At 43.9% G+C, this 18,126-nt stretch overlaps 1 protein-coding gene across 3 annotated transcripts in view; it reads right to left on the bottom strand.

The window, feature by feature from the left end:
• Nucleotides 1-18,126, bottom strand: part of DOCK2 (dedicator of cytokinesis 2) — a 325,179-nt gene that overhangs the window by 18,660 nt on the left and 288,393 nt on the right. For all 3 annotated transcript variants that reach the window (XM_040344676.1, XM_040344678.1, XM_040344677.1), the window contains exons 46-48: nt 7,723-7,806; nt 4,630-4,767; nt 1,920-2,047 (exon numbers count right to left, since the gene is read on the bottom strand). In XM_040344676.1, the coding sequence (XP_040200610.1) occupies nt 1,920-2,047; nt 4,630-4,767; nt 7,723-7,806 (350 nt within the window). The remainder of the gene's footprint in view (nt 1-1,919; nt 2,048-4,629; nt 4,768-7,722; nt 7,807-18,126) is intronic.

Raw genomic sequence — 18,126 nt, 5'->3', positions numbered from 1 at the left:
GTATCGACTTACAGTTGTACAGGCCCTCCGGATTAACCAGTAAGTATGCAGTATATAATCATGACTTGCTGGCCACACATTCCTCACATAGTAAGTTCTCACACATCATTGGTATCCACGGGCTGCCGTTATGTCTCAAGAGGCCCTGTTGAATCTGCCGTCCACATGGCAAACATGGCCTCCCCTCGACTTCCTGCCTATATATAAATAGTAGGGATGAGCTTCGAGTTTGAGTCAAACTCATGTTCGACTCGAACATTGCCTGTTCGGCAAACAACGAACAATTAGGGGTGTTCGCGGCAAATTCGAAAAGCCGCGGAACACCCTGTTAAAGTCTATGGGAGAAAACTAAAGTGCCAATTTTAAAGACTAATATGCAAATTATTGTCCTAAAAAGTGTTTGGGGACCTGGGTCCTGTCCCAGGGGACATGTATCAATGCAAATTTTTTTTTAAAAACAGCAGTTTTTCTGGGAGCAGTGAATTTAATAATGCTAAAAGTTAAACAATAAAAGTGAAATATTCCTTTAAATTTTGTACCTGGGGGGGGGGGTGTAAAGTTAGCATGTGAAATAGCCCATATTTCCCGTACATAGAACTGTGCCTGCACAAAGTGTCATTTCTGAAAGGAAAAAAAGTCTTTTAAAACCGGACTTACGGCAATAATGAATTGTCGGCTCTGGCAATTCAGAGAAAATTCATTCATAAAAAAAAAAAAAAAATAGCATGGGGGTCCCTCCAAATTCCATTACCAGGCCCTTCAGGTCTGGAATGGATATTAAGGGGAACCCTGCCATCAATTTAAAAAAAAATTACGTGGGGTTCCCCCCAAATATCCATTCCAGACCCTTCAGGTCTGGTGTCGATTTTAAGGGGAACTCCACACCAAATTTAAAAAAAAATGACGTGGAGTTCCCCCAAAAATTCACACCAGACCCCTTATCCGAGCACGTTAACCTGGCCGGCCGCAGAAAAGAGGGGGGGACAGAGTGCGCCTCCCCCCCCCTCTCCTGAACCTTACCAGGCCACTAAATTATACTAAAGAATAATCCACTTTGCCCTACAAGTGCACTGCAAGTGCACTTGGAAATGCAGTCACTGTAGATCTGAGGGGGAAAAAAAAACAGGATTTTTGCCTGCACATGATTGGATGATAAAATCAGCAGAGCTTCCCCTCATCTCAGAGCTTCCCCTAAGATCTACGGTGACTGCACTTCCAAGTGCACTTTCAGGGCACTTTCAAGTGCACTTGCAGTGCACTTGTAGTGCAGAGTGGATTTGCCTTTAATAAATAAACCCCAATGTCCTAATGTTGCTGAATATATGTCTTTCCCACACATAGGGTTCCCCCCAAAAAGTGTTTAAAATCAGTACAAGGGTATATTAAGATCATGTACTAAACATCACAATTAATTAAATTAAAGATAACCCAAAATTAATACATACATAAGAAAATCCAGAGAAAAGAAAGATAAACAAAGTGTAATCTCAGCAGATTTGTTAAGTGGAATAAGCATGCACAAATTTAGTGAACAGAACCCACATGTCTGCACAATGGCAACAGAAGAGGCCAATATGCAATCACCATCTCTTTCCTGAACATGTGCAGTGTATAATACTTCATGTGCTCAGCTGCTGGAGTGTGGTATGGCTATCGATATTGTTATGCAAACGTGTGTGCAAAACCATGGCTGGCCAGGAGCAAGAGATAGTTTGTCTGTTTTAATTTTTGTGGAGTACAATAGTTACACTTTTGATTTGAGTGGTGATTTGATAGCACTATAGGTGTCTGGATGCATTATGTGGTATGCTCCCTGCCCATTCTTATTTGAGTGAAACAGGCTGAACCCCAAATTCTCATTTATCATACAAAGCCTAGTGCTAAAAGGCAGATGCATGACTGAAAGACTTTTGACTAACCTTTCTGTAACAATCTTGTTTGGAGTGCTGCATTCAGATCCAACTGATGACATGGAAATAACAGACATCTGTCGATAAGATCTTAACATGGATCTTGGTCTTCCAACTCGGCCATCATCAAAGTCAGGCTGAAAAATATTTGTGTGCTGTGAGATTTACCACAAAAGTATAATTTATATAGCTTGTGAAATTGACTAATGGAAGAATTGGCTCAGACAATTTATATCTGAAAAGCCAGAATTTGCTGCAGGGGCAAATTTGTCTAAAACAATTATTCCTTCAGAAACTTTCATAAATGAAACCTGCTCATGCGGCATTACAGTCTTGTCTCCTCCTGCGGTGGGAGGTCCTTACTGTTGCACTAAACAGTGCTCATGTATTAATATGTGAGCAATGATCAGTGTAGTACTGTATTATCTTGGAGTTATGACAACACACAACATGGCTGACCCATGACAGTGACTTTAAAGACATTTGCTGCCACTCACCCCAGAGCCTGATGGCAGAATGCAATTACTGAGGGGGACAAAAACTGCACTGCAATGAAAGCTGTTTTTTGTTTAAACTTTCTTGGGCTATTTTTCTGTGCTGTTTTTATTATAAGAAAAACTGCAGGTCTGCTTAAAATAAGATTATGTCTTAGGCTTCTTTCACACGAGGCAGACTCCATCGCTACGGAGTCCACCAGCTCAGCGGGAGATCTCTCCGCTGATCTCCTCTGAGCCGGCGGATGACAAGTCCCTCTCTGTTCACTGAGCTGGGAGGGGCTTGTGCAGCGCCGCTGTCTCCTATGGAGAGATCTGATAAAAACAGACAGCATGTCCGTTTTCATCAGATCTCACACGATCAGATGCGCCATGGACGGATGGGGACGTATCGCCATATGTCTGAATTTGGCGGATCGAATCGGGTCGGATGTCAGCGGACATGTCTTCGCTGACATCCGACGCTCCATATGATTGCATGGAGAGGCTGTTCAGGTCCGCCGACAAAACTGACAGGCTGACCTGAACGGTCCGACCGTGTGAAAGGAGCCTTATCTGCTGAAATATCACAATCAGTAATAATACCTGACATCATTCATTCACAAAGAAATTACCAGGCTTGTCTCCCCAGATATAAAAATAGTAGTTTACAACTAGAGCAAATATGCTTTAGGAACCTTGCAAGCATGTTGATAAATATCTGATTCTATAAAGTGCATTATAGGATAAGGACGCAGGAATTGTATTTACTTTCATTTAGTGAAGAAATGTGACGGGATGCTTCATGGCACTGAAGGGCCCTGTCACAATGAAAAAGATATGAGCTGACACCTAATGCTTAACTTATATGCTCTGGGATACCCACAGAGATATATGTGTAGCGGCCTGCTACTTTCTAGCTGGCGATGCTTTAAATTTAGAGGGTAGTCTGAGAGTTAGTTGACTCAGACTGTATGATTTTTTACAAAATTTGGGCCTCTGTTCCAGCCATGGCTGTACTGTGAGTGAGCACCGAGCAAGAGGCTGATATCTCAGGAGAGGCCTTGAACTTTATCGAAGGATGCACTATTACTGAAAGGCTGAGTGATGGTCACCTGTCAGTTCTGAGTTTACAAGAATTTATTCAAGAGAGATCCGGGTGCTTAATCCTGTGCTGAGAGGATTCTGGACCGAATATATCTACATCTTTAGTAAGGTCTGTGGCAGAGACTTTGCTAAGTTTCCATGTGACATCCTGGCTGCTAGATTAGTGAGAGAGGCCTATCCAGGTGCACAGTACCCACTCTGGCTAGAGTGGCGACGAAAGCTACGTTGCTGGAAGCAGGAGTGTTTCCTAACAAAAGTTATACACCTGAACCCATTACCCTTCCACCTCTTCAACTACTACTTTTATTCATTTTACCACGTTGGGTAAATAAAGCAAAGAAAAAGAAGCCTTAAGTGTGGACATTGAAGTTCCTCTCAACTGATACCCTAGATGGCGAAGGATTAGAGGTAATATGCCTTCCAAAACAAACCAGCAGCTCCTTTGGGGGGTAGTGCTACATATGTGATAGCGCACACTGAAATAACTATGGATGAAGTGCAGTAGCTAAGAGTAATGAAAATTAATGAAAAGTAATGAAAATTTAAATGTTTTAATTAGTTCGTATGACGTCTTTCCAGAACACACCTCTTGCAAAGCCCTGGGGCCATGCTGCGGCACAATCTGTCACTAGCTGAGTCTAACTGATTACAGTACCGGCCCATTGGCGGTCCTATGTGATCAATGTGACCAATCACAACAGATAACATGACAATTTCACCAAACATGTAGCAGAATACATTTTGGGCTAAATCTATGAAGAAAGATTATTTATTTGCAAAATTATATAACAGAAATTAGGAAAAGTGTGTTTCCTTTTAAAAAAATTGGGTATTTTTTCATTTATTTAGCAAAAAATATAAAACCTGGTGGTGAATAAATTTGCACCAAAAGAAAGCTCTACTTGTGTGAAAAAAATGCTTAAAAATTCATTTATTGCCTGAATACGCAATTGTCATTCAATTGTCATTCATAATGCAACAGTACTGAAAGCTGAAAAGTGGCTTGGGCAAGAAGGGGGTGAAAGTTCACTGTATTAAAGTGGTTAATAAAGAAAAAAATCTGTAATTTTTTAGTTAGGGTCTTAAAGAAAGGGGAGACTTAAAATGTTAGGTAAGTGTCCAATTAGATGATATCATACCAGTTCTCTCGCACCATATTGCTTTTCAACCTTAATTTTCAGACTTTTAAAGCACTCCTCCATTCGATCATGGAAAGGGCGAAGGTCTTCAGTCACCCTTTTCTCGTGTATTCGTATTCCAGCACCAAGCAGGGGTGTCTAAATTAAACAGAATAGTGCAACAGTGATTATTCCCATTTTCAAATATTAACAAAATAAATAAATTTTCCATTATATGATTGTGCATCTGACATGGTTACATTTTACATGTTTGTGATTATTTGACATGTCTCTATAAAAAAAAATGTAAGCAGAAATCCTATGCCTTGTACACACGATATAAATTTCTGATGAAAACAGTCTGATGGAATTTTTTCATCAGAAATTCCTATCGTGTGTGGGCCCATAGGATTTTGTTCCATCAGAGTAAAAAAGGACAGCATGAAAGGATATGCAACAGCCAAATTCTTTGGGACCCTATACCACCTTGATATAAGTTTATAATTATTTGTATTTGGTGATTAATAGAGGAGGTATGTGTCAGGCTTAACATATTACATATCTCTGTCTCCGATTCACCAAGAAATTTGTGGCCTGTAGTGGCATCATGTCTGTTCAACAATTTATGAGAGGTAGATAACAGACCTCTAAGGCCCCGTACACAAGGACGGACAAATCGCTGAAAACGGTCCACCGGACCGTTTTCAGCGGACATGTCCGCCCGGAGATTTCTGTCTGATGTTTGTACACGATACGCGGGGCGTGGCCGCCCCGTCGCGGCGACGATGACGCGGCGACGTGGGCGGCCTTGAAGTTCAAAGCTTCCACACATGCGTCGAATCAATACGACGCATGCAAGGGATGGCGGTCGGTCGGACGTGTCCGGTGAGTCTGTACAGATGACCGAACACGTCCGACGGACAGGTTTCCAGCGGATAGATTTCTTAGCATGCTAAGAAATTTTGATCCGCTGGAAACTGTCCGATCCCCCGGACAATTGTCCGGTCGGGCCTACACACGACCGGATCTGTCCGCTGAAACTGGTCCGGGATATTTTAAAACTTTTGATTAAATAAAAAAAAAACAAGGAGCTCACTCTCCATCAATATCTCCCTTACTCCCGTTTGGTGTTTCTTGCAAAGGAGTCATTTTAAATCTTGGGCAAGTGATGGAGACACCAGTTTCCTTAGTTCATTTGGAATGGGAAACTATGCCCACTGGGGGAACTTAGTGAGATACATGGTAAATTTCCACTGGATACCTGAAGATATCAGCAACTACAAAAAAAATTTAGCGCCCACCTAAGAGGTATTGGAGTGAGGTACTCTCTCACTGGTTTTGAGTCATTATGGCTCAAGCAGCCCATTGTTAGGCCCCGTACACACGGGCGCTAAATTGTTTTTGTAGTTGCTGATATCTTCAGGTATCCAGTGGAAATTTACCATGTATCTCACTAAGTTCCCCCAGTGGGCATAGTTTCCCATTCCAAATGAACTAAGGAAACTGGTGTCTCCATCACTTGCCCAAGATTTAAAATGACTCCTTTGCAAGAAACACCAAACGGGAGTAAGGGAGATATTGATGGAGAGTGAGCTCCTTGTTTTTTTTTTATTTAATCAAAAGTTTTAAAATATCCCCTCCAGATACACCCAAGCTTTTTGAGTATCATGGTATCTCCAACTGAGCATTCTAGTTAAATACATTGCTCTATAATTACTCAAATTGGGGAGACCTAGCCCACCATTGTCAGAAGTGTGCAGTGCTCCTGCTCCATTACAGCTATTGGTCTCGTTCCAGCATCCTGGTTTTAGATGTGATACATTCTCCCTGTCTGCCTGTCCACCTGCAAGGTGGTTAATGTAGCCAGTCTCTGGGTGGAGACCAATCCTGGTTTAAGCCAGCCAAGCCTGACATCTCATGCTTGTGATGTTGTGTTTAACCGAGTGCAGAGTGCAGTGCTCCAAGCTACCTGTTTGTCTGCCCTGTCTGTTAATGTGGATTCCCTTGTTGACGACCTTGGATCATATATTGAATACTCTTGGAACACTGCCTGTCTTTTGACTATGGATTTGACCCTGACTTTTCTGAACCCTGCCTGGCATGCACCTGGACTGTTGTTGAACCACTCTGCCTGTCGGCCAACCGCAAGTACCTGTATTTTATGCCCCTGTCTTGTTTAAAAAAACATGTTATACTTACCTACTCTGTGCTTTGAACAGGCAGTCTGGATCCTCCACTTCTTGGGTCTCTCCCTCCTGTCGAGTGCCCCTACAGCAAGCAGCTTGCTATGGGGGCACCCGCCCCCTCACTGCCAATTGGCTAACTGACTTTGTTTGACAGCCGTGGGAGCTAATGGCGATGGGACTCGTGGACATTGCTGGACAGAATTGGGGCTCAGATAAGTAATAGGGGGTGCCAGGGAGGCTGCTACACACAGAAGGCTTTTTATTTTAATGCATAAAATGCATCAAGATAAAAAACATTCTGCCTTTACAACTCCTTTAAACCCATGGAACATGCAGGTGTAAGCCACCTGGTCCAGGTGTTTTATTTACCCTTATTCTTTTTGGTCATGGACCACATCAAGTTTGAACCATTGTGGTTCAATAGAGACTATGGCAATGTTTTGGACTTGAACCTACTGTTTCCTTTGTATACACTGTGGTGAAGGAAATGTTTAATAGATCCTCTTTCTTTTTTGTCAACAGTTGCCAACTTGAACTTATCATTTAAGGGGCCTACACGCTCAGACCTGATCGTTTTGATATTAATATAGTTAATACATTTTTTAGGTGGGTCTTACTCTCTTTCATGACCTGTTTGTTTTGAATTTTTGCAATGCTGATTTCCTTTTTAATTATTTTATAATAATTTGGGACCATATTCAATTTCAATTATTAGGGGAGTGGGCTGGGAAGCCTTTTGCTACACAGCTGAAAGTGAACTGAAGTTGAAATAACAGCGGCCCCAGCATTATCATTTCTTAAGATTATAGACTGCACAGCGCAGGTTATAAAGTGTGAAAGCATGAAGAAGATAAATAGCGTCTGCAATTTACATTCACTGTCATTTATAAAAACTGATATGGAAAAATTAATACAAAACATACTGTACCTGCCAAGCAATAAGATCTTTCAGTTTACTCAGCTTCTCATAATCTTCAGCATGTCGATGTATATATTCTTCAGTAAAGAAAGCCTAAAATTAAACAAAGAAATTTACTACAAGTATTGCAGTAAAACAGTGTTAAGCCTCATATACACGATTGGATTTTTTGTAGACTAAAAAACTTGTCTTGCATACAAACGGCACACAATTGTCGGTCAACAAACATGAATGTAGTTACGTACTACATGACATTATTTCAGCTCTTGAGCGCCACCCTTTGGGCACCTTCTGCTAATGTCATATTTGGTGAGCATTGATTCCGAGCATGCGTGTTTGTGTACACACGTTCGGAAAATCTGACAACAGACCGTTGTTTGCAGAAGATTTTAAAACCTGCGATCCAACATTTGTCCGTGGAAAATCCGACAACAATTTTCGGCCAACAGGCTGTCATCACACAATTCCAGTCAGAAAATCTGATCGTGTGCACAAGGCTTTATTCTCCCTATTTACAACACACAAGATAAAAAAAAAAATTGCAACGAAATAACTTGAAACAGCTGAATATGCAAATTGATTAAGACAGTATAGGTTATATGATATACACAGGCAAATCCCTATTTTAATTATTGCTGTGATAATTATAATTATTAACCTTATTTATCAAGCACCAATGTTTTACACTATTTTAACGTGAAATAATTATGTGGGTAAAGGACAAACGCTCAAACAAAAACAAGCACAAAAATTACAATAAGAGTAAACCATTCACAGTCTTTATAAACATTGCATAGAGGAGCGTAACATAGTACCATTGTTACTTTTGAGTTACTTATCAGTTACATGCATATATGCAAATTATATCAGTTGAAGCATCTTTAATGGTTAGAATCTGTTCCTATATAACCCTTTCCGTTTACGGAACATTTTTCTGCTATTTTTTGTTTATTTCTATTTTTGTAACCATTAATACTTAAACATGTTTTGTTCCTTTTATTCAGGTTGTTCATTACTATTTTTTAGTGTTACATTAATTTAAATTGGCCTCAAATCAAATTCTAAAATAAATTGTATACATTTTTTATCTAAAGTAACTGTCATTTATTTCAAACTAATACTGATCAATTTATAAATGATTAAAGGGTCTTTTTCACCTATTCTGAAGGATACTTTCAATGCTGCCCTGTCCCATATGTTATTCCCCAAAGAGGCACAGGAGATCCACAAAACATTACTCCCACAAGAGCAAAAATAACCCACTCTTTAGTTAACATCCAATTTTGCTAATAAATGTACACACAGATTTACACCAAATTGATTTCAAATCAATTGACACTCTACATTACTTTTCCCTTTTTGGTAGATGTGAAGAAGGTGTTTGATTGCCCAGATTGTTTTTTTACTTTAGCAAAGTGGCATACACTCACTGCTATTGGATAAAATCATGGCTCTCTATGAGTTTTTTTAAAGAAAGTATCCATGTTATTGGCTCCCTCTCTGATCTAGTTTTAATCCATAATGGTACCCGTCAGGAGTGTCCTCTCCCACCCTATCTCTACATCCTGATGATGGAGGACTAGCTCTTCATGCTAAACCCACATATCCTAGTTGTATAGCTTGGTGAACACCATTACAAAAAGGGGCAGTATGCTAATGGCCTTCTTCTCAATGTGTCCAACACTGCTTTTGGTAATTTTGAATTGAAAACATGGAAATGGGATGCATTGTATACCAGCCTCCTTACTAACACCAAGTAACATCTGAGGCCCCGTACACATGACCGAGTTTCTCGGCAGAATTCAGCCAGAAACTCGATCGGAGCCGTATTCTGCCGAGAAACCCGGTCGTGTGTACACTTTTGGCCGAGGAAACCGACGAGGATCTCGTCGGGCCAAATAGAGAACATGTTCTCTATTTTCTCGTTAGTCAATGAGGAAACTTGGCTCGCCGAGATCCTCGGCGACTTCACAAGAAACTCGACGAGCAAAACGAATGTGTTTTGCCCGTCGAGTTTCTCGGACGTGTGTACGGGGCCTTACTTATACATTAGGGATGAGCTTTATGTTCAGGTCGAACATGAGTACGACTCGAACACTGACTGTTCACCCGTTCACCGAATAGCGAACAATTTGGGGGTGTTCACGGCAAATTCGAAAGCCACAGAACACCCTTTTAAAGTCTATAGGAGAAATCAAAAGTGCTAATTTTAAAGGTTAATATGCAAGTTATTGTCATAAAAAGTGTTTGGGGACCTGGGTCCTGCCCCAGGGGACATGTATCAATGCAAAAAAGTTTTAAAAACTGACGTTTTTTTTGGGAGCAGTGATTTTAATAATAAGTGAAACAATAAAAGTTAAATATTCCTTTAAATTTTGTACCTGGGGGTGTCTATAGTATGCCTGTAAAGTAGCGCATGTTTCCCGTGCTTAGAAAAGTCCCTGCACAAAATGGCATTTCTAAAGGAAAAAAAAGTAATTTAAAACTATTCGCTACTATAATGAATTGTCGGGTCCCGGCAATACAGATAAAATTCATTGAAAAAAATGGGTTTTCCCCCAGTCCATTACCAGGCCCTTTGAGTCTGGTATGAATATTAAGGGGAACCCCAAACCAAAAAAAATGTGTGGGGGACCCCCAAATTTCATTACCAGGCCTTTCAGGTCTGGTATGGATACTAAGGGATACCCTGCACCAAATAAAAAAAATGACATGGGGTCCCCCTCAAAATCCATACCAGACCCCTGGCAGGCCACAGGAAAAGAGGGGGAACAAGAGAGTGTCCCCCCTCCTGAACCGTACCAGGCCACATGCCCTCAACATGGGGAGGATGTCCCCATGTTGATGGTGACAAGGGCCTCATCTCCATAACCCTTGCCCGGTGGGTGTGGGGGTCTGCAGGGGTCCCCCAGATGCTGGCCCCCTTATGTGAATTGGTAACAGGGTACATTGTACCCCTACCATTTCACCCAAAAAAGTGACAAAAAACGTAAAAAAAACACACTCACAGCTTAGGACAAGTCCTTTAATAAAAAAAAATCCAGCTTTGTAATCTTTCTACGACCCGGAAGAGCCGTCACGAACAGCAAATAGCTGTTTATGTCATTTCTACCTGTCTTTGAAAATAAATACAATGTTATTCTTTCAACAAAAAAAAAACATAACCTGAGCAAAGAAAATGCAGAGAGAGAATAGAAAAAAATGAAAATATTCCTATCAAATACTTACCGTAATTTTCCTTTCCTGATGGACTCCATTCCAACAACGTGTGTGGGCCAATGTGTGGGTTCAGTCCCGCCTCCACTACTACCCTATAGGACTCTACTCCCATAAATCTTTGCTCCCAGCCAGTCGCCATGTTCGATAACTAGCCTACTCCAGCCATTTGGAGGGAACTCCTGCTGCCATGGAGTCCATCAGGAAAGGAAAATTATGGTAAGTATTTGATAGGAATTTTCCATTTTCCTGACAGACTCCATGGCAGCAACGTGTGGGAAATAACTCACCGTACACACCCAGTGGACAAAATGCTGAACAAATATTTAATTAACACCATCAACTTTCAAACCAAAATTGACAGAAGACAGAGCAGCTGGTTCAACACAATGAGACATAAATGTATGGATTGATGACCAAGAAACCACCCTGCAGATCACTTCAGGCGCGATGTGACGTGAGGCTGCCCATGAAGTTGAGAGACTACTGGTTGAGTGCGCTGTTACCACCTCAGGAGTAGCCAAGCCCTTCTCTTTATAGGCCCATTGGATAGCTTGGACGAGCCATGCAGAAATGGATCTGATGGAAGCCCGGAGTCCCCTGTTTTTCCCTTGGAACAGGACAAAGAGATAGTCAGACTCTGAAAAGGAAGCTGTAGCCTCCAGGTGTTGTTTTAAGGAGACTTCCACATCTAAGAGATGCAGATCTAGACTTCCGGCTGATTTAAAGGTGGGAAGCGTGATTTCCTGATTCTCATGAAAAATTGAGGTGACCTTGGGGTTTGCCCCTAGCATAGGACCACTCTGTCTGGAAAAAAGGTTAGAAAGGGCTCTTTTGACCCTAAAGTCTGAATTTCAGAAATTCTGTTCGCCAAAGTTATGGCTACCAGGAAGGCAGTTTTAAGAGCAAGTTCTCTGATCGAGAGTGGTTTGTCGAATTGCAATAAGAATTCAAGAACTAGTGGAAGCTCCCATTTGGGAAACCTAGGTTTCCTCTACAGTCTGAGCCTAACTGCTCCCTTGAAGAACTGCTGGACCAGGGGATGCCTGGCCCATGACACCCCAGAGAAGGCTGATATCGCTGACACCTGTACATGGAGTGAACTATAAGACAAGGACAAGTCCAGTCCTCATTGCAGGAAGCTTAAGATGTCCTGAACTGCCGGAGCACTACATGAGTTGGATTTGGAGGACATGTGACTTGTGAATTTAGCCCAAATTGTGTGTGGGAGTGTGGGAATGACCTCTTCGGGGTACCCTAGTGCCTTCAGCCTTCCCATTTCAAGAACCAGGCTCTTATGCCGCGTACACACGGTCCTTTTTCGGCATGAAAAAAAAAGTCCAACTTCATCATTAAAAACCACGTTGCCCACACACCATCGTTTTTGAAAAATGATGAACAAAGCGCGGTGACATACAACACATACGACGGCACTCTGAAGGGAAAGTTTTATTCGCCTTTGGGCTGCTTTTAGCTGATTCCGTGTTAGTAAAAGACGATTTGCGCTTTTTTGTCTGTTACAGCCCGATGAATGTGCTTACTCCATTATGAATGTTAGTTTTACCAGAACGAGCGTACCCGTGTCATAACTCGCTTCTGGGCATGTCCGGTTTTCAAACATCGTTTTAGCCCACACACGATAATTTTTTACTACCCGAAAAATGAAATTTTTTAAAACGACATTAAAAAATGCAGCATGTTTGAATTTTTTTTTGTCGTTTTTCAGGAGCCGAAAAACTATGTGAAGCCCACACACAATGGGCCATATCCTCAAAAGGGATACGCCGGTGTAAGCCGTCGTATCCCTGGTTCTAACTTTGGAACTGATCCACAGAATCAGTTTTCCAAAGTTAGGCAGAAGATCCGACATCTGTAAGGGACTTACACTGCCGGATCTTAGGATGCAGTACCGCATGCGCCGCTGGGGGCATTTCGAGTCGAAATGCCGCTTCTGGTATGCAAATTAGCACTTAGGGCGATCCACAAAGCTTTTCAGCTTCGTTTTTTCGCCGTAAGTTTTAGTTTGCAAGTGTAAAATTAGGGCTGCTTTTACATGGTGTAAAGTTAGTAACACCATGTAAAAGCACATTCAAGCGACGGCATTTGGTATGCATTCCCGAGGGAGAACTCCACGGCAATTTGTAAAATCAAAACCGGCATGGGTTCCCCCCCAGGAGCATACCAGGCCCTTAGGTCTGGTATGGGTTGTAAGGAGACCCCCCTACGCCGAAAAATCGACGTAGGGGGTCCCCCTACAATCCATACCAGACCCGTATCCAAAGCACGCTACCCGGCCGGTCAGGAATGGGAGTGGGGACGAGCGAGCGCCCCCCCCCCTCCTGAGCCGTGCCAGGCCGCATGCCCTCAACATGGGGGGGTTGGGTGCTCTGGGGCAGGGGGGCGCACTGCGGGCCCCCCCACCCCAGAGCACCCTGTCCCCATGTTGATGAGGACAGGACCTCTTCCCGACAACCCTTGCCGTTGGTTGTCGGGGTCTGCGGACGGGGGCTTATCGGAATCTGGGAGTCCCCTTTAATAAGGGGGCCCCCAGATACCGGCCCCCCACCCTAAGTGAATGGATATGGGGTACATCGTACCCCTACCCATTCACCTGGAGGCAAAAAGTTAAAGTTATTAAACACACAACACAAGGGTTTTTAAAATAATTTATTAGTCTGCTCCGGAGGCCCCCCCTGTCTTCTTTTTTAGCTCTAATACCAGGGGGGGCTTCTTCTTCCACTCTCCGGGGGTCTTCTCCGCTCTCCAGGGGGGGGTTTCTTCTTCCGCTCTCCGGGGGGGGGTCTTCTCCGCTCTCCGGGGGTCTTCTCCGCTCTCCGGGGGTCTTCTTCTATCTTCGCCGCTCTCCGCTGTTGACTCGGCGCACCCCGGTTCTTCTGCAGCTGTCCGGTGCCTTCTTCTTCAGCGCTGGCTGCCTGCTATCTTCGTGTGTTAGCTCAATTACTAACAGGCAGCCAGCGCGGTCTTCTGTGACGTCATGTTCTTCTTCTCCCTTCTTCCGATGTTGACACGTCGCCTCTTCTCACTGCAATGATGGAAGCGCGCCTTGCATCCCATTTATATAGGCATCACCGTCCCATCATGCTCCGGTAGGTACCCCCAGATTCCGATAAGCCCCCGCCCGCAGACCCCGACAACCAACGGCAAGGGTTGTCGGGAAGAGGTCCTGTCCTCATCAACATGGGGACAGGGTGCTCTGGGGTGGGGGGGCCCGCAGTGCGCCCCCCTGCCCCAGAGCACCCAACCCCCCCATGTTGAGGGCATGCGGCCTGGCACGGCTCAGGAGGGGGGGGCGCTCGCTCGTCCCCACTCCCATTCCTGACCGGCCGGGTAGCGTGCTTTGGATACGGGTCTGGTATGGATTGTAGGGGGACCCCCTACGTCGATTTTTCGGCGTAGGGGGGGTCTCCTTACAACCCATACCAGACCTAAGGGCCTGGTATGCTCCTGGGGGGGGAACCCATGCCGGTTTTTTCTTTGAAAATTGGCATGGAGTTCTCCCTCTCAGGAATGCATGCCGAGCGACGCTGACAATTTTTCTTTTTTGTTTTTGTTTTCCCGGCGCTTTTTTTTTTTTTCACCCGTCGCAACTTTAGTGTCCCGTCGCAATCCACAAAGCCCGGCGTAAATTACGTTCGCGCGCTGCACGTCGGGAAAATTACGTCACACGCATGCGCAGTACGGCCGGCGCGGGAGCGCGCCTCATTTAAATTTTAAACGCCCCCCGGAGAGGAGGACCGCCTTGCGACGGAGGCACTTAAGTTACACCGCTCAAAATTTCTAGGTAAGTGCTTTGTGGATCGGGCACTTAGGTAGAGATTTTGCGGCGGTGTAACTTAAATGTCAAAAGTTAAGTTACGCAGGGTTTTTGTGGATCAGGCCCAATGATTTTAAATGAAGTTTTTAAAAAATTCGTTTTTTTCATGCCGAAAAACGACCGTGTGTCAGGCGCAGGTGAGCAGGGCAGGGGTGTAGTCTTGTGCCCTGAGACAGAAGATCTGGTCTGCGTGGCAAGGGGACCAGTTCACGGACACTGAGAAGCATTAGGAGGGGAAACCAAGGCCTGTTGGGCCAGCAAGGAATAATGGCTATCACCTCTGCTACTTCTGACTTGAGTCTCTGCAGGAACTGGAGGATAATGGGGGTTAGTGGAAAGGCATAGGCTCTGCGGAACCACCATCGCTCCGTCAGCGCATCTACCCCGTAGGCCTAAGGGTCCCAGAACCTTGAGTAGTACCTAGCCAGTTTTTTGTTGCAAGGGGAGGCAAAGAGGTCGACTTTTGGGAAGATCCCCAAGGTTAGGATCCAACTGAACACCTCCTCGTGAAGAGACCACTCGCTGTCTAAAAGGACTCGAGAGAGGAAGTCTACCTGGACATTCTGGATTCATGTTCCTCTAAGACCAGGTCATACGTGATTCTACCTCTTGAAGCAGGGACAGATTTTGAGTACCTCCTTGTCTCCTCATGTAGGCCGTCGTGTTGTCTAGTCTGAGGATTACAGAGGTCCCTGTTATCAGATGGCGAAATGCCAGAAGTGCCTGAAACGCTGCCCGTAGCTCTAGGATGTTCGACACTGTTCTTTGAGAAGGAAAGTCCCAAGAGCCCTGAGCCACCTCTGCCAGACAGTGAGCACCCCAGCCCCTGTTGCTGGCATCTGTCGTTATCATGACCCATGTGATGGGAAGGATGGAGTGAAAGTTGTATATGTTTTTCCGCTGGAGCCACCAAGGAAGAGAGCTCCTCATAGCCAAAGTAATGTGAATACGCTGGGCTTTGTTGCCTGACCACTGACAGAGTAAGCCATTGTGCCCAATTCACCATCCGTATCGTGGCCACCATGGTGCCGATGATCCTCAAACACTGGAGTGCATGGAGATGAGAAGAAGAGAGAACCGGACGAATCCTATCTTGAACCATCGCAACCTTCTCTTCGGGTAAGGAGATGGTGCCTCTCACTGTGTTGAAGTGAGCTCCTAGGAACACAAGAGACTGAGATGGTTTCAACTGACTCTTCTCTAGGCTCAGGAGCCACCAGAATTCCTGAAGAGTGGAGATGACCTGACCCCTGTGTTCTAGGAGTCTCTCTATCTTGAGCCAGCAGGTGAAGATTGTCCAAGTAATGATGGAGACAAATCCCTTTGGTTCTCAACAGAGCCACAACAGCCAACAAGACCTTTGAAAAGACATGTGGAGATGTTGATAGCCCAAAGGGAAGGCACGTGAACTGTCAATGCAGCATGCCTACAGAGAAGCGTAGAAATTGTTGGAAATCTGCTGCCACAGGAACATGAAAATAAGGGTCCTTGAGATCTATGGAGACCAGCCAGTCTCCTGATTGGACAGACTGCTGGATTGTGAACAGCGTCTCCATCTTGAACCTTTATTTTTTGATAAAACGGTTTGAATGGGTCAGATCTATGATGGGCCTACATGCACCATTCTTCTTTTAGACTATAAAGAGAGGAGAGAGAATTCCCATGTCTCGCTGGTTGTCTGGGACAGGGATAGCAGCACCTTGTTCCAATAAAGATTCTATGTAGGCTAACAGAATTAGCCTTTTTTCTTCTGAGGCCGGAAAAGAGAGGTGGGAACACACCCGAGTCTGGGAGTGTTGCTGAAGGCCCAGGCATGGCCTGAAGAGACGGCCAGAAGTCCTGCATTGAGGCCGCCCAGATGTGCCAAAAGCGGAGAAGGCGAGCCCCCACTTGGCCTGTCTGAGCGGGCCCAATCTCAAAATTACTTGGTTTCCTTTTTCCAGTCAAGGACGACTGCCTTGACTTCCAGGATCTGTAGAAATCACAGCCTGGCCTGTAACTACATGCTTCCCTGGCACATTCCTGGGAATGTTCTTCTCTGGCCTTTTTTTAAACACCGCTCCGGAGGAAGGAACCCCGACTTACTTCAGGTGGCCCGAGTTATGGTGTTATCCAATTTGTTGACAAAAAAGGAAGACCCTTCAAAAGGAGTTCGGCACCATACAGTGGGGATCAAAAGTTTGGGCACCCCAGGTAAAAAATTGTATTAATGTGCATAACGAAGCCAAGGAAAGATGGAAAATCTCCAAAAGGCATCAAATTACAGATTAGACATTCTTATAATATGTCAAAAAAAGTTAGATTTTATTTCTATCATTTACACTTTCAAAATTACAGAAAACAAAAAAATGGCGTCTGCAAAAGTTTGGGCACCCTGCAGAGTTAATATCTTGTACTGCCCCCTTTGGCAAGTATCACAGCTTGTAAACACTTTTTGTAGCCAGCCAAGAGTCTTTCAATTATTTTTTGAGGTATCTTTGCCCATTCTTTCTTATACAAGTCTTCCAGTTCTTTGAGATTTCTGGGCTGTCTGTCACGCACTGCTATTTTAAGGTCTATCCATAGATTTTCAATTATGTTGAGGTCAGGAGATTGTGAAGGCCATGGCAAAACCTTCAGTTTACGCCTCTTGATGTAATCCCCCATGGATTTTGAGGTGTGTTTAGGATTATTATCCATTTGTAGAAGCCATCCTCTCTTTAACTTCAGCTTTTTCACAGATGGCATCAAGTTACCATCCAAAATTTGCTGAAATTTTATTGAATCCATTTTTCCTTCTACTCATGACATGTTCCCTGTGCCACTGGCTGCAATACAACCCCAAAGCATGATTGATCCACCCTCATGCTTAACAGTTGGACAGAGGTTCTTTTCCTTAAATTCTGTGCCCTTTCTTCTCCAAACGTACCTTTGCTCATTCCGGCCAAAAAGTTATATTTTAACCTCATCGGTCCACAGAACTTGTTTCCAAAATGCATCAGGCTTGTCTATATGTTCATTTGCAAAATTCAAACGCTGATTTTTGTGGTGAGGACATAGAAGAGGTTTTCTTCTGATGACTCTTCCATGAAGACCATATTTGTACAAGTATCTCTTTATGGTGGAATAGTGTACCACAACTCCAGTGTCTGCCAGATCTTTCTGGAGGGATCGTGCAGTCAAACGTGGGTTTTGAATTGCTTTTCTCACAATCCTACGAGCTGTTCTGTCTGATATTTTTCTTGGTCTTCCAGATCTTGCTTTAACTTCCACTGTTCCTGATGACTGCCATTTCTTAATTACATTCCAAACAGAGGATGTTGACATCTGAAAACGCTTGGCTATCTTCTTATAGCCTTCTCCAGCTTTGTGAGCGTCAACTA

The sequence above is a fragment of the Rana temporaria genome, chromosome 3, assembly GCF_905171775.1.
Source record: "Rana temporaria chromosome 3, aRanTem1.1, whole genome shotgun sequence".
In the NCBI taxonomy this organism is placed as follows: Eukaryota; Metazoa; Chordata; class Amphibia; order Anura; family Ranidae; genus Rana; species Rana temporaria.
This window is presented reverse-complemented; position numbering and strand designations above follow the sequence as displayed.